This window comes from Megascapheus bottae, chromosome 18 (genome assembly GCF_031878675.1).
Source record: "Megascapheus bottae isolate mThoBot1 chromosome 18, mThoBot2.hap1, whole genome shotgun sequence".
Taxonomy (NCBI): Eukaryota; Metazoa; Chordata; class Mammalia; order Rodentia; family Geomyidae; genus Megascapheus; species Megascapheus bottae.
The window spans coordinates 19,805,548-19,820,477 of NC_143526.1; the positions used below are offsets into that span (position 1 = coordinate 19,805,548).

At 37.5% G+C, this 14,930-nt stretch overlaps 1 protein-coding gene across 1 annotated transcript in view; it reads right to left on the reverse strand.

The window, feature by feature from the left end:
- The window catches only part of Sptlc3 (serine palmitoyltransferase long chain base subunit 3), a 98,400-nt gene extending 85,195 nt beyond the window's left edge, over window positions 1-13,205 (reverse strand). The window contains exons 1-2 of the mRNA XM_090352785.1: window positions 13,125-13,205; window positions 12,801-12,917 (exon numbers count right to left, since the gene is read on the reverse strand). Of these exons, the coding sequence (XP_090208911.1) occupies window positions 12,801-12,917; window positions 13,125-13,205 (198 nt within the window). The remainder of the gene's footprint in view (window positions 1-12,800; window positions 12,918-13,124) is intronic.
- Window positions 13,206-14,930: the final 1,725 nt, after the last annotated feature.

The following is a 14,930-nucleotide window of genomic DNA, read 5'->3' on the forward strand; positions in this document are numbered from 1 at the left end:
AGTCATGTCTGCTCATGGTAAATGGCACCACAGCAGTGGAAGTGTATATAGGAGAAAGAGATCACATCCAGGCAGGAAGCCACAGAGAAGTTCAGGGTTTGGGCTGGTCTTTTAACAACACTCTGATGAGATCTACTTCAGGGCCCTACCCAAACTACCATAATCATTTCTAAAGACATTCCTCCAAAGGACCTAATGACTTTCCATTAGGCCTCATCTATTAAAGGTACCTCAAAGGCACCACATGAATGAATGTCAGACCTTCGTGGACACATTCTAATTGTGTCCAAACCATTACAAAAAAGACATGAATATGTGTGTCAAATGGTGTTCTCAAGCCAAGTAAAATGAAACTTGGAAAAGTTATTACTGGATGGATCAAACCACAAGCTTATACCTATTTTAAGGCTACTGCAAACAACATATGATACTAAGCACTCTTATAAAAGCAGTAGAAGTAAAAGAAATAGTTGTAGGCTAGCTATAATAGATAATAGTTATTGTTTATAGAGTAACATACATCATGTGCAATGCGTATTGGGAGTCTTAAATGGTCTGTTTTATTGAGTCTTCATCATAGTCTTAAAAGTAATGACTCAGGGACACAACGTTACCTGCCCCATGTGGCAAAAGTAGTAAATGAATTTACTCAAATTTAATACTAAATGATGCCCAAAGCTAGTGAGTTTTCAACTGTCATTCTCCCTTAAGTGATTCACATTTCTTAGGGAAAATTTGCAGAGACACTTTGGTGTCAAAAAAAAACAAAAAAAAACCAGGCAAGACAGGGGCCGGGAGTTTGGCCTGGTGGTAGAGTGCTTGCCTAGTATACACAAAGGCTCAGGTTCAATTCCCAGGTACCACATACAGCTGGAAGTGGTGCTGTGGTTCAAATGGAAGAGCACTAGCCTTGAGAAAAGTCCAAGGACAGTGCTCTGGCCCTGAGCTCAAGCCCGACGACTGGCAAAAAATAAAAAATACAAGACACAAATTTTTACTGAGAAGTTTACTCAAAGTTTTAAGAAAAAAATACATAGTTTTATAGTAAAGGGCATATGAAATTAACTTTGGAGTTAAATATAAGATTCTAATATAATTTTAAATAAATTCCAGCATATATGGAGTTATTTCTTGAATCACTTGGGTTATATGTAGCCCTTTCAAGCACAGATTGGGAAACTCTTAGCTGGCAATGAATAATCATAGAATTCTCTCTTGAATAGTGACTCTTAAGGTTTGGCAACATACAAATGATTGTGCTTTTACATTGGTGATGTTTGTATTCATGTCTTTGACTTTTTTTTTCTTTTTCAAATAATTTTTATTGTAATTAATAGAAGGGTTACATTATATTCACCAGATAGATGGTGCATTACTTCACAAACATTGATACCCTTTCTCATGTTTTTGTCCCCATTCCCCTCCCACCACCCCCTCCCCCATATTTTTCCCCCTTCCCTATCCTATTTCAAATAACCAGATAAACATATATACAATATATCAGATAACAAGGTAAAATGCCATAACAATATGAGATAACCAAGGGACAACAAAAGAGATGAGAGATAACGTAGTACATTAAGGACAATAATCACTCATTACATTCATGCCTTTGACTTTTATAGTCAGACTCTTGTCCACAGGTAGAGAGACAAGCATATAGTCCATATGGTGAACAAATGAGTTTATAGTATAAGGAAAGTTTATAGCATAAGAAAAGGCAAGTTTGTTAAAAATTGGTAGCAATGGATGGCCAGAATAAATGCTATCCTGAAAGTGGAAAACGTAAGTTCTAAAAATGGGTATGAAAAAATACTGCAAAATGGATTTTGTTGTTTTTGTGGGCTCGAACTCAGGCCCTAAGTGCTTTTTTTGCTGAAGGCTTGTGCTCTACCCTTTGAGCCACAACTCTACTGCTGCCCTTTTAGGGGTAGTTACTTGGTGATACTAGCAGGCTTTCTTGCTGCTGCTGGCTTTGAACCTTGATCCTCAGATCTTGGTATCCTAGTAGTTAGGATTGTAGGCATAAGACCAGGGTGCCTGGCTTTCCTTGGAATTTTAAACTAGTGTCCAGTTTCTATTGCTGTTTCATAACCACTAAACTTAAGAACTATGTGCTTGCTCAAGAACACAAATGAAATCCACAGTTTTGATAGAGTTGTGACATTTCACCTTTGTTCAGTGCAGTATTAATAAGAGCAGATAGGAGGATTCATTTAGAAGATAGTTTACTTGCACGCACACACACACACACACACACACACACACACACACACACACACAGTGGATACTGCCACTTGTCTAGGAACATAGCAAAGATGCCTGTTTTCTTTTTACTTGTTCAACTCCTTGGGCTCCCTCCAAGCAGACTATCATCAGAAAAGGCAATTCAAGAGTGACTGAATTATCCTCAGACAATCCAAGAGTGATTTTTCTTTGACTGAAATTGATAGAACTAGAGATGAAAAAAGTAGTATCAAAACAAATTCCAATAAAATCCAGAAAATCATTAGAGATTCTTTGCATAGTTATGTTCTACAACACTTGAAAATCTAGACTAGGGAATGAAAAATTTTCTAGATGCATTTGACCTGCCTAAACTAAATCAAGAGGATATAAATATACTCAAGTACATCTATAATAAGCAGTGAAATTAAAGCATTAACAGTCTTCAAATACGAAGATCCCCCTCCCCACACCACTCCTCCTCATGGTATTCTACAAAGTAAAAATAGAAGTAATGATAAATTGATCTCAAATTATACTACAGTGTTATAGGAACATAAGCACAATAATAGCATGGCATTGGCACAGCACAAATGGAGACACAAAGATCAATGGTATAGAATGGAAGACCCAGATATAAGTCCATACAGATATGTCCATTTGCACATCAAAGCAAACAATCAGTATAATTAACAAACGTTTCACTGAATAGGAGAAAAAACTTTTCTAGCTACTGAATGGATTAAAATCCAGAACACATATAGAGCTCAAAAATTAAATGCCAAGAGAGCAAATAATTCAGTTAGTGAACATGTAAATGAAGTGAGAATAGAGTTCATGGAAGTACAAATGCATAATAAATGCATAAAGGAATTTTCAGTATCCTTAGCCATAAAGAGAATGCAAATCAAAATGGCACTAAGGTTCTATCTTATTCCAGTCAGGATAATAGTCATCAGGAAACCAAACAACAAATGCTGGAGGAGGAGAGTGGGAGGTGAATTCTGATCTTTGGTAAGAATAGAGATAATGCAACCACAATAGAAATTGGTATGGAGGGCTCTTTGTCTTTTATTTTATCAGTCATAGGGCTTGAACTCAAGGTCTGGGCAATGTTTCTGAGTTTCTTTTGCTCAAGGTTAGAACTCTACCATTTGGGCTACAGCACCACTTCCTGTTTCCTGGCAATTAATTGGAATTAAGAATCTCACAGACTTGGGGTGGGGGAGGAAAAAGGGGACAAAAAACATGAGAAGTAATGCACCTACTATTTGGCGAATGTAACCATAACCCCTCTATACATTACCCCAACAATAAAAAAATAATAACTAATATCAACCTAACTTAGGATCTATTATACCACTCTTGGCATATATCTGAAGGTGTGTAAATCAATTTTCCTTCATATCCATGTTTATCACAGAACTGTTCACAACAGCTAAGTTGTATTGCCCAAGAACAGATAAATAGTAAAGAATATATATTATAAATATATCATATATATGGTATATTAACATATAATATATTATATGTATTTATATATCATATGTTCAATGAAGTGTATATTCAACACAGTGAAAAATAAAATTGTATCATTTCCAGGAGAATTAAATGGAATTGGATCATCATATTGAAAAAAGCCAAATTCAAAAAGCCCAATAGAATATGTTTTCAGTTATATAGGGAATGGAGAATGTGATGATGAAAATAGTGGTAATAATTTAGTGATAATAATAAATTGATAGAATGATAATACATTTTATCTACTCTCTCTCATTCTCCCTCCCTTTCTCTCTGCTCCTCTCTCTGTATGTAAAAAGAAACCTACCAAATATTGTTTGAAAAGGGCAAATGAGAAAATAGAATGGAGGGGATGAAACTGTTCAATGAACTCTGTACATATGTTTACAATGTTATTACAATGGAACTTCTGTGAACCATTAATGTGTAATAATAAAAATAAATTTTATTAATGGGCCGGGAGTTTGGCCTAGTGGTTAAAGTGCTTGCCTAGCATGCATGAAGACCCGGGTTCGATTCCTCGGCACCACATACACACAAAAAAGCCGGAAGTGGTGCTGAGGCTCAAGTGGTAGAGCTCTAGCCTTGAGAAAGTCCAGGGACAGTGCTCAGGCCCTGAGCTCAAGCCCAGGACTGGCAAAAAAACAACAACAAACAAACAAAAAAAATAAATTTTATTAAGAGTCACTGATTTAGAGGGACTGGATTTGGGTAATAAAAGAGAAGGGGAAAAAGGGAGGATACTTGGGTTAAACATGATAAAAGTACATTATATATCTGAATATCTGTAATCTTTGTCTTATACTAATAGATGAAGGATATAGTGAAGTCTACTGAAGACTGCCTGAAAAAGGAAAAAAAAGTGGGAGGAAGAAAAGAGTTAAGAAATGTGAAATTGATCGATCATATTGCATACAATAGCATAAATATCACTCAAGCCTTTTGCATAATTAATAAATGCTATTAAAATGGCTTTAAATTAGCCAAAGACAATTTCTAGTTAAAAATATTCCTGACTTGAGATGTTTTTTCTCCACTTAATTGGAAATTTCATAAAAATCATTATTATATATTTTAATATGTTATTATCTATTTATTATACTGAGTAAAATAAAATCTGATAACAGCAGTGGAATCAAGCTGCAAGACAGTGGAAATAGGGAACTTGAGAGGATGAATGGGGTTGGAATAAACGCAAGGAGCAACTGATTGAAGAGAGGGGCATGGGTCAAGATACGTTGCACACACTGAAAAGTTGAATTGAAACCCTTTATACATCTACTTAAGAGGTATTTTTTAAAACAGCTGCACACTTCTTAAAACTGAGCCTCACAAGTTTCTTGGTCCCATTCTATTGGCCAATCAAGCCATTATTTAAGGTGAATCTAGATTCAAAGGGCATGGAATTACATTCTACTTGTCAGTGGAAAATGTCCTGCTACAGAATTGATTTATTTCTCATATCACATGTGTAAGGTGCCAGTACTTTCTAGAAATCCTATGGTAATGAATGATGTACACATAGAGGCCAGAGGCTTGGCAGAAAGCTTTGGAAAGTGCCAGAGAGCCAGACAGTAGTTCTCTATATGGACAAAGCGTCAGTTAAGTTCACATGAACTCAGGGTCCCAGGGAAGTCTATTTGTTTCAATTCCAGCTTGTTTAAAGGGAAGTATGACAAACACTAGGACGTTGACACGCTGTGTCCATGAGCAGACAGTTATATATTGAAAGCTCTGATGCTTGCTGTCTGGCACCTTTGTGGGGATAAACTTTGTTTTCAATAAAAGCAAGCAAATAAAACAATCCATAATACTTTTAACTTATGCTGCCTGCCATTTCTTGATGAGGAAGTCACAGAAGTCTCATTACTAACGGTGCTGTGTATCTGAGAGGCAGTGTGAATTATGACCCAAGAGCTTCAATTCTTAGATGTGGAAAATGTAATTTTCATTATCTCATTTTGGTACTTCTAATTTAGTGGCTTGGTTAAGTTACTGAAGCTATTCCTTCACTGATAAAGCAGGTCAAATAATATTATCTCCTAGGAATGATTAACACTTTGAAGGAGCTCAACCCATATTTTAAACTAAAGAGCCATGAGCATTAGGATGGAGTACAGAACATTCTTGGATGAATTATATTAAAGAATACTCACTTATTTCTTCGAAGGTCATTGATACTTTAGACAACTGACACAGTTAAGAACTAGTTCAGTTCTTGGCCAGGAGTTTGGCCTACAGAGTGCTTGCCTAGCACACACAAAGACCTAGGTTTGATTCCTTGGTACCACATACATAGAAAAAAGCTGAAATTGGTGCTGTGGCTCAAGTGGTAGAGCTCTAGCCTTGAGAAAGCCCAAGGACAGTGCTCAGGCCCTGAGCAAAAGCCCAGGAGTGGCAAAAACAAACAAAAAAACCCCTAGTTAGTTCTTAAAATAAATATCTCTGGGCTTGCTTTTAAAGAAAAACATAATATTCTGTAGTCTAGAAGTTGAAAGTAAAAGAATTTGGGCTATAGTAGATAATGTCAAGTTTATGTTCCAGTTGTTTTCTAACTATATGACCCTGGAAAGGTTACTTATGTTTCTGCTTTAGTTTCCTATGCAAATTAATTTGTGTTCTGTGTCTTTTTTAGTCTTTAGACTTTGTATTTCTATTTGTTTTGTGCCAGTCCTGGGTCTTAAAGTCATGACCTTGGCAGAGTTTCTGAGCTTTCTGTTCCAGGCTAATATTCTACCACTTGAATTTTCATATTTTTAATACAGAAAATTGTTCATAAATTTATTTTTCCTTATATATTAGGAAATTTGCAGTTTTATGATATGAATTGTAATGTCATCCTGATTTGCCTTTGACTATTTTTGTCTTGTTTTTTCCATGCAAAAAGAACTGTTGAATTTTTTTTCTCTAGTCAATTTTTGACTGCAAGGCCTTGGACTCTCACATGGCTGGAATTCTACCATTTGAGTTATACATTTATATTAGCCCTTGCTGATTAATTGGAGATGGAATTTTGAAGAATTCTCTGTAGGGGCTGGCTTCCAATCACAATCTTCAGATCTCTAGATCCTGAGTAGCTAGGATAATAAATATGAGCCAACAATGCATTTTATTGGCCACTTTAAATCAGGATGATACTGAGACTTGGGAATATAATCATGTAGAGAGGACTACTTTGAATAACAGAAAGCAAAGGAAGAAGTAAAGATGAAGCTTGTAAGAGTTTAGTGGAGCATTTGCTTGCTAAAGAGATTAACATGGATAAAAAGATTGTTTTGCTTATTGTCACGATCATGAGACTATGCCTGGAGGGCATCTCAGAAATCAACCATGCCACTCTTCCCATCACAGATGTTAAGAGGCGACATAACTTTCCAAGGGCTGAGACTTGGGTAGTCTCCACAGCCCTGACCACTTGAGGATTCTGGATTTGCTCTGTGGCCATGAGAGATACAAGATTAGGATTAATTCACACTGAAGGTGACCTTGGTGTGAAGTGGTGCTGATTTTGCAGGTACACAGAATCCAAAATTTATGACATGGGGAAAACCAAGCCCCAGAGCTGAGGAAGAAATTCCCCACAGGTTCAGAGCTCCTTTAGGAAGCAAGTGATACCTAAGGAAGTCACAGCCAGGACTCTAGAAAGTTACAGCCACCAGTGATGGACAGAGCCACTATCCATTGGGTGGAAACTGGCAGCAGCTAAGAGATTAACCACATAGTCTAGGATATATAATACTACAGGAGAAAGAATAAAGCCTGGGGAACCACCCTCCACTTAGCGTATACAAGATGAGAGTTGGAGGTTAGAATTTAATGTCCTCCATCCTGGGTTTTGGTTTTGAGAGTTTTGTGGAACTTCAGCAGCACTCTGGCTCTCTCTCCTCCATGTGTTTTCTCATCCTTGTTCTGCTATCTGATATCTGCCATCAGGTAACTCATCAGAGCTGCACTGATTGATGCTGGTAACCTCAAGGGCTGCAAGTTAAGTAAAGCCCTTTTCTTTATGAAATTACCCAGTTTCAAGTGTTTCCTTTGTTTTATCATAGAGGCAAACTGCCAAAAGCACTCAAACAAATGATTACCACACATAGCAGGTAAGGTAGAGAGGAATCACTAATACCTAGCTGGGCCTGAAATCTTGACTGATTAGAAATCATGAACAATAGAATCATTTTGAAACACTGAATTTTGGAATGATGATCTAACAACTATTAAATTACTGTTAAGTATGACAATAATTTACTTATTTGTTTTTCTCATTTAGACTGTTACATCCTTTTACATGGAAAGAGAATATCCATTTCAATGACTACAGATCTGGAACACAGATAGGACGTATATATGCATTCATGAAAAATAATGGTTCCTCAGGGAGAAACCAGAGAAACTTTGTAATATTGAGAATTACTTTAAGGACTCCAAAGGGTATTAGAATAATACCACAGGTATTAGGAGAACAGTATTAGGAAAATACTTGTCAAGTCCAAAACTTTAGTTTCTGAATTCTCCTAGCAATTGTTGAGACTATTTCAGCCAGGGTGCAGCTTAGGGATCTCACAGGTGCAAGGACTTATAAGGCTTATCTGGCAGCTGACATTGTGGGCAAGAAAACTATGAGTCAGAGTTCTTACTCCAGAGGAAATTTATACCATAAGAAGAGACTAGATCTACTAGGATATGACAGATGACAGGCTTCCAGAGGACATGGTAAAATGAGTGAACAAGAGGCTTAATGTTCTAGAAGAAGAAAGGATTTCTATAAAAATCTGAATTGAGTTCTTTCCCTTCATCCCCAGTGTTCTCTCCCCCCCTCTGTTTCTCTGTCTTGCACTGTTATAAAAGCCTCTCAAGTATTCTATTTGCTGTATGTATCTTCCTCTTCTTTCTAGGATGTGTCATGAATATGCCATTCCTGTTACCTAGTGATTCTGCATTCATACCTGGAGTTTCTTTTCCTTCTTTTTATTCACTTGGCCCCCAAATAAATTCCCCATTTTCTCGGTCATTAACAATGTTTTAAAATGCTCCCTGAACATCCCAATCTATGGCTCTCTAGGTCCCTAGAAGGTGATGGGAAGGGTTTGGGGTTTGGAAGGACAATAGATCAGGGTTCAAATCCTGGCTATACTACTTTTGATTCTGTACAGGTTCCTTTATGACTTGGTCATTTCCATGATGGATACTTCATGGAGTGGTTATGCAGAAGATTTTCAAACAGAACATACTTAGTCTGGGCCTGGTACACTATAGGACTAACATGGTATGCTAGGTTTTCATAGCTTCCTGAACTCTATCTGCAACTTGCTTGTCTTCAAATCACATCTGCTTTATGACTGTTCTTACATTATCATATTATATCAGTGCTTTTTATTACTAGTCCTGGGGCTTGAACTCGGGGCCTGGGCACTGTCCTTGGGCTTTCTCAAGGCAGAGATCTGCCACTTGGGCCACAGCACCACTTCTGGCTTTTTCATGTATGTGGTACCAAGGAATCAAATCCCGGTCTCCATGCATGTTAGACAAGCACTCTACCACTAGGCTAAATTTCCAACCAATATATCAATGTTTTTAAAATACATGTTCTACTAACAGCTAATTATATTGTGCCAATACTTGGGCTTGAACTTAAAGCCTCTCTTTCTCCTTTGGCTTTTTAGCTCAAGGTTTGCACTATACCACTTGAACCACACCTCACTTCCAGCATTTTGCTCGTTAATCAGATAAAAGAGTCTTTTCAACTATTTTTCATGGACTGACTTCAGACTTGATCCTCTTTGTTTATTATCTGAGTAGCTAGGACTACAGGCATGAACTATTAGCACCCAGTTACTATCAGCTAAAATTTTAACTTTGCATTTATAAATCCCAATAGTAACACATAATATTAACAAGTATTTGTGAATGAGTGAATGAAAGGTAAAGTAACGTGCTCATAGGACCTACTATTGTATGGCTAGGAATAGTATAACATTCAAATAAAAAAAATCTCCAAAAATACTTAATTAGAATTCCCTTAGCCTCAGGATCATTTTATGCTCAGAAATATTCATTAAAATTATTAGGAAATACTTGATACATTCTTCATTCTGTAGGATAAACTTAATGATCAAAAATGTAGACCTCTATCCTGGTTTAAAAATCTTCCTCTAGAGGCATGTGGTATCTAGAGCGATGAAGACATAATATCTACTCCCCAAGTTTGGGAAAAAGCTTATTACCAGGTCAGAATTATGTAATCACTATGACTCAGTTACTTTGTTAACAATTACAAATTAATAATATGAACTACCCAAGGTAACAAGAAATTGTAAGCAATGTCTTCTTTGTGGATTGAGGATATTAAAAGCCCTGCTGTCTTCTCTAGAGACATGCTCAGAACAGGAAACAATGAATCCTCTCACACAATAGTGCTCTACCAAAGAAAAGGTGTCAAATTAGAACTGCAACAATAAATTTAATCATTGACAAAACTCATTTCAGAGCATACCTAGGGCCTATGAGATTTATAGGAAATTTGATCAAGTTCCCCCAAACACTCTAGAGTAAAGAGTAGAAAGAGAGTAGAAAGATGTGGCATTCAGCCCACCTTGAATTTGAGGGTGCTAGAACACATGCCAAAATGTTGAAAAAAAGCTACATCAGAAACAAAGGGAAATAAGGTTCCCACCAAAACTAGGTAACAGTTAACAGTAACACATTATTCACAGAACTGAAAGGGTCCCCAAATTAATAAATGAATGATTATACTTCTGAGTGGCTACAATTGACTCAAATGAGGAGTGAAAATGCCCTCAGAGCAGCTGGTAAAAGTTTAGATGCTTTTTTTTAGTGGGCTTTAGGGCTGCTAGAAATATTTGAACACATACTTGGTCTGAAGTAATAGTAAGCTTTCATGGTTTCCTTTTATGAATAGAAAAGAGTTAAGGTCAAGACCTAATGTGGTGAGGATTATATAGGATAAAAGTTGAGCCTGAGGTTGTAATAGTGATGATAACGTCCCTCAAATCATGGTTTGAGGAGAGAAGACCTTGCTTGCAATATTCTACTGAGATTTTAGCAGGTTTATTCTTTCTGGAAAATACTTTAAGCCACAATTGAGGTTCTCAGTGGGAGCCAGTTTCAACTTAGTCACATTAAAAATTGTCTTAGTTAATAGGTTTGTATGGCTCTTTAAAAATAAAATAGTCAGAAAATATAGCCACGATGACATACTTAGCTGCTCTTAGGAAAACCCCAGTATTCAAAGATCTTATGGTCTTTTAAAATGCTGGGTTCTGTTCTTACCTAGGAATTGCTGTAGCTATCTATCTAAGTTTACTGTCTCAAACATTAAATGTAGTTTTGTAAAAATAAGGTAAAATATGGAAGGGAAACATTGGAGCCAAATGTTGATAGCTTATGCCTGTGATCCATATAGTAGGTCAAGGCCAGTTTAAGGAACAAACAACATTCATAAGATCCCACCTCACTCAGGAGGTCTTTGTGGTGATTCATGCTTCTCATGCTAACTAGTTAGTTGCCTGAGTTTGGGAAGAGAAGGTTTCTAGGATAGTATAAGCTAAAAAGATTTAGAGACCTCATCTCGAAAGAACAAGCAGAGCATGGTGTAAAGAGATGATAAAGGCCTAGTCCATTCAGAGAAGAGAGAAAAACCCTGCCTCAAAAATAATCAAGGCTAGAGATGTAGCTCAAGTCAAATGGGTAGCTGACTAGCAGTTGCAAGTTCTCTACTTATACAGAAAGAGGAAACTTTTGAATGCATATGTGAGGATCTAGAAAAGTTAGACTGATCCAGAAGGTACATAGGTGAATGGCTAGTGATGTACTGGTCTTACAGGAATAAGAAGCATCTTAGGAAATAGTTTGAGTGAATTCTTGAATGAAAGATGACTGGCCAAACAGAAGGAGTTGACATTTTTCTTCAACTGTTGCAGGTTTCAGATACTCAGATGAGAGAGGAGGAGCCCAAAGAGATACTTTCTAATGACTCTTGGTAAGAGAGGGATATATTTTGGGAACCACATCTTTTTTTTAAAAACATATAATGCATCGTTTATAATAACTTTGCCTCTCCCAATTGGACTCATGAATTTAGTGCACTGAGTGGAAGACTAATCCCAGACAGCCCCACCTCCTGTGATCTTAGAACAATACAGTCTTTTCTCTGGGTGGATTCTGAATCCCTAGAATGACTGGATGAAAGAAGATTGCACGGAACTCCCTTGCATGGCGTGGCTTCTCATTTCCCAACAGCAAGGTTACCTCTCTGGCTGATCAGGGGAAGCAAAGTTCCCTTGTCCCTGCAGCTCAGAGCTCTGTCCTCAGCCATTGTGTGGCATGTAGATAAACTGCCTTTATGCAAGAATTTTTTCCCAACTTGGGCTGCTTTCTTGAATAATTTCTGGAGTTCCTTCTCTTCTGAGCCCCATTCTGCTATGACAAGACTAAAATCAGGAGAAATATAGGAAGAACTCAGCAGTCATTTAGGTTTCCACCGGAACCATGTCAGAGCCAACTTTACTTTCTGAAGCATCTTTTGAAAGGAATGGCTGTAATGTCAAGTTGCTGTTTTTGAGTAAGGTTGCCACTGATGATGATGATTTACTGAAGATGAAAGAGAACTCGCCTTTAACCGGAGACCTTGTGTATGCCAGAGAAACTGTCATACACACCACATCATCTCAGCAAATTTCACTGTAGTTTTTTTGTCTGACATGCTGCAAATAAAGCAAGTCCGGGACTGAGCTCCCAGATGCTTGGAAGAAAATCCAGATCTAATGGGTAAGTCTGGGTTTTATAGAAAGAAGGGCTGTGTGAGTCTCTGTGTGTCCTCCTTTGCACAGAGAACATATGTTTTCCCTTTAGTTCATAGTCAAACCTTTCAGTAGCCAGTTATATTAAAATACCAGTGGAAGGTAGGAGTCTTCACACATAAAAAACACACTGTGAGGGGAACTTTGAGGTAGGACTGCCTCAAAGATTTTCCTTTACAGGGGAAAACTGAGACATTGAAGGCATGCAAAAGAAGGATGAAACAGATTGCTTCTTACCTGGGCTTCTTTTACTATGCCATTCTTCTTGCTCTTTCCCCTTTGAGAGCCATTGCTCTGCTTCTTGTGGTTGAGAACCTTTCCATTGCAAACAGCACCCCCTCCAGGATTAGCCATCTGTGGGAAGTGGAAAGGATGGTGAGTTGTTGAGGTTTTGAGGTAAGTTTTCCTTTAGAGTCTCTGGGAGCCCAGTAGAGCTGTAGTTTGTTAAGTAGCTGAGGGGATGGGATTGAACACTTTGGGGCTGAGCCCTTAAAGGAATCCTACCCATCAGGCTTTTCCAGAAGATCAACAGCCTATCTTTTAATCAGGTCTTTAAATCACCTTTATACTCCTCAACTCCAACCAGAATGTAGATCCCACGGCAACTAATCTGCTTCTCAAACTGGGGAGGAAATTTGGCATGCAGTCTTCTTTGAGTGTGAAGAAAGAAAATAAAAAGGAGGAGGAGGATACCCAGAGGCAAATTTTCAGGAGGCAGGGTGGGGGGTGGAGAATCATTTAAAGTCACACAGACACATACAGACACATACATACACACACACACACACACACACACACACACACACACACACAAAACAGTCACAGAGATTTTTAAGTATTGTACAGCCAGTTCCAACTTATCCCCCTTGTGCTCATTCCTTCCTTCCTGAATACAATTATTATTTTTCTTGGTAGTAAACTGATCTCCTAACTTCTCTGTCATAATATTCAGAAGTGATTTCCAGAGGCTAGAAGGAGAAGGAAATGAGAAGAATTATTGTTTAGTGAGTACACAGTTTCAGTTAAGGGTGGAAGAAAAAAAAGAAATTATGACATTAGCCATGTGAATGAAGTTAGAACCTCTGGACTACACACTTCAAAGTTACTAAAGTAGTAAATATGATTTATTATATAGTTTGTCAATAAAATCTTATTAAAAATAATCATTTCACAATTCACATAGCAACATAGCATGCCCAAGCATGTAAAATCAGTGATGTAATGAGAGGCCCTAATTGATCCATAATTCCAGTCGGATAGAAGTAGGAAAGAAAGGCAGAATATTTGATTGCTTATCGTAAATGCATTATTGTTTGTTACTTGGCCTAAAAGAAGCTAGTTAACTATTTCTGCTTCAAGTTTTCTACCTATGAAAGTATCTGCTAGAGTGAGAGGGAACAATTTTTACTGGTTATTCCTGATTCAGGAATTTATGAGGGGCACTTCTTGTTTACAAACTTTTTTTGTTTTTGTTTTTTTTTGCCAGTTCTGGCCCTTGAGCTCAGGGCCTGAGCACTGTCCTTGGGCTTTCTCAAGGCTGGAACTCTATCACTTGAGCCACAGTAGCACTTCCAGCTTTTTTCTATGTATGTGTTACTGAGGAATCGAGCCCTGGTCTTTGTGCATGCTAGGCAAGCACTCTACCATTAGGCCAAACTCCTGGCCCTTGTTTACAAACTTTTTATTTAAAAAATTCTAGCTACTCAGGAGGCTGAGGTCTAAGGATCATGGTTTAAACCCAGCTTAGGCACTAAAGTCTGTGAGACTCTTATCTCCAATTAATCAACAGAAAAGTGGAAGTGGCTCTGTGGCTCTAGGGGTAGGGTGGTAGCTTTGAGCTGAAGAGCTCAGGGACAACACTCAGGCCCAGAGTTCAAGTCCCATGACTGAAAAAATTCTTTTAAAATTATGTTTTTATTATTTTAAGGAGTTGCACAAAGGGGTTGCCATTCCATAATGCAGTTTATAAGTACAATGAATCCTGGTTGCTATACCTCTTCCATCTAATTTTTATTCTTATTCTTTCTGTACACCAGTCATCATAGTCTATTTCTTCGTCTTATTATAATTAAACAGTACTGTGCTTGCTTGATTTGTTGGAAAATGGCAATAACTTACAAGTTGTGTCTTTCCAAACACATCATGGTGTTTTCTTACTGTTGGAGTTAAGATAAATCATACTCCAAACCTAATAGCTTGGAAAAAATGATCCTCTCTTAACTTTTCCTAAGTACCACCTCCTATTCCCCATCTCCTCCCAAATAATAGTCATGAAAACTAGTATTCTGGTTTCATAAAAGGGGTTATAAAGACTGAGCCCTCTTCTCATCAAAGCAAGCCATTAAGCTTAAAAATATACTCTATTTG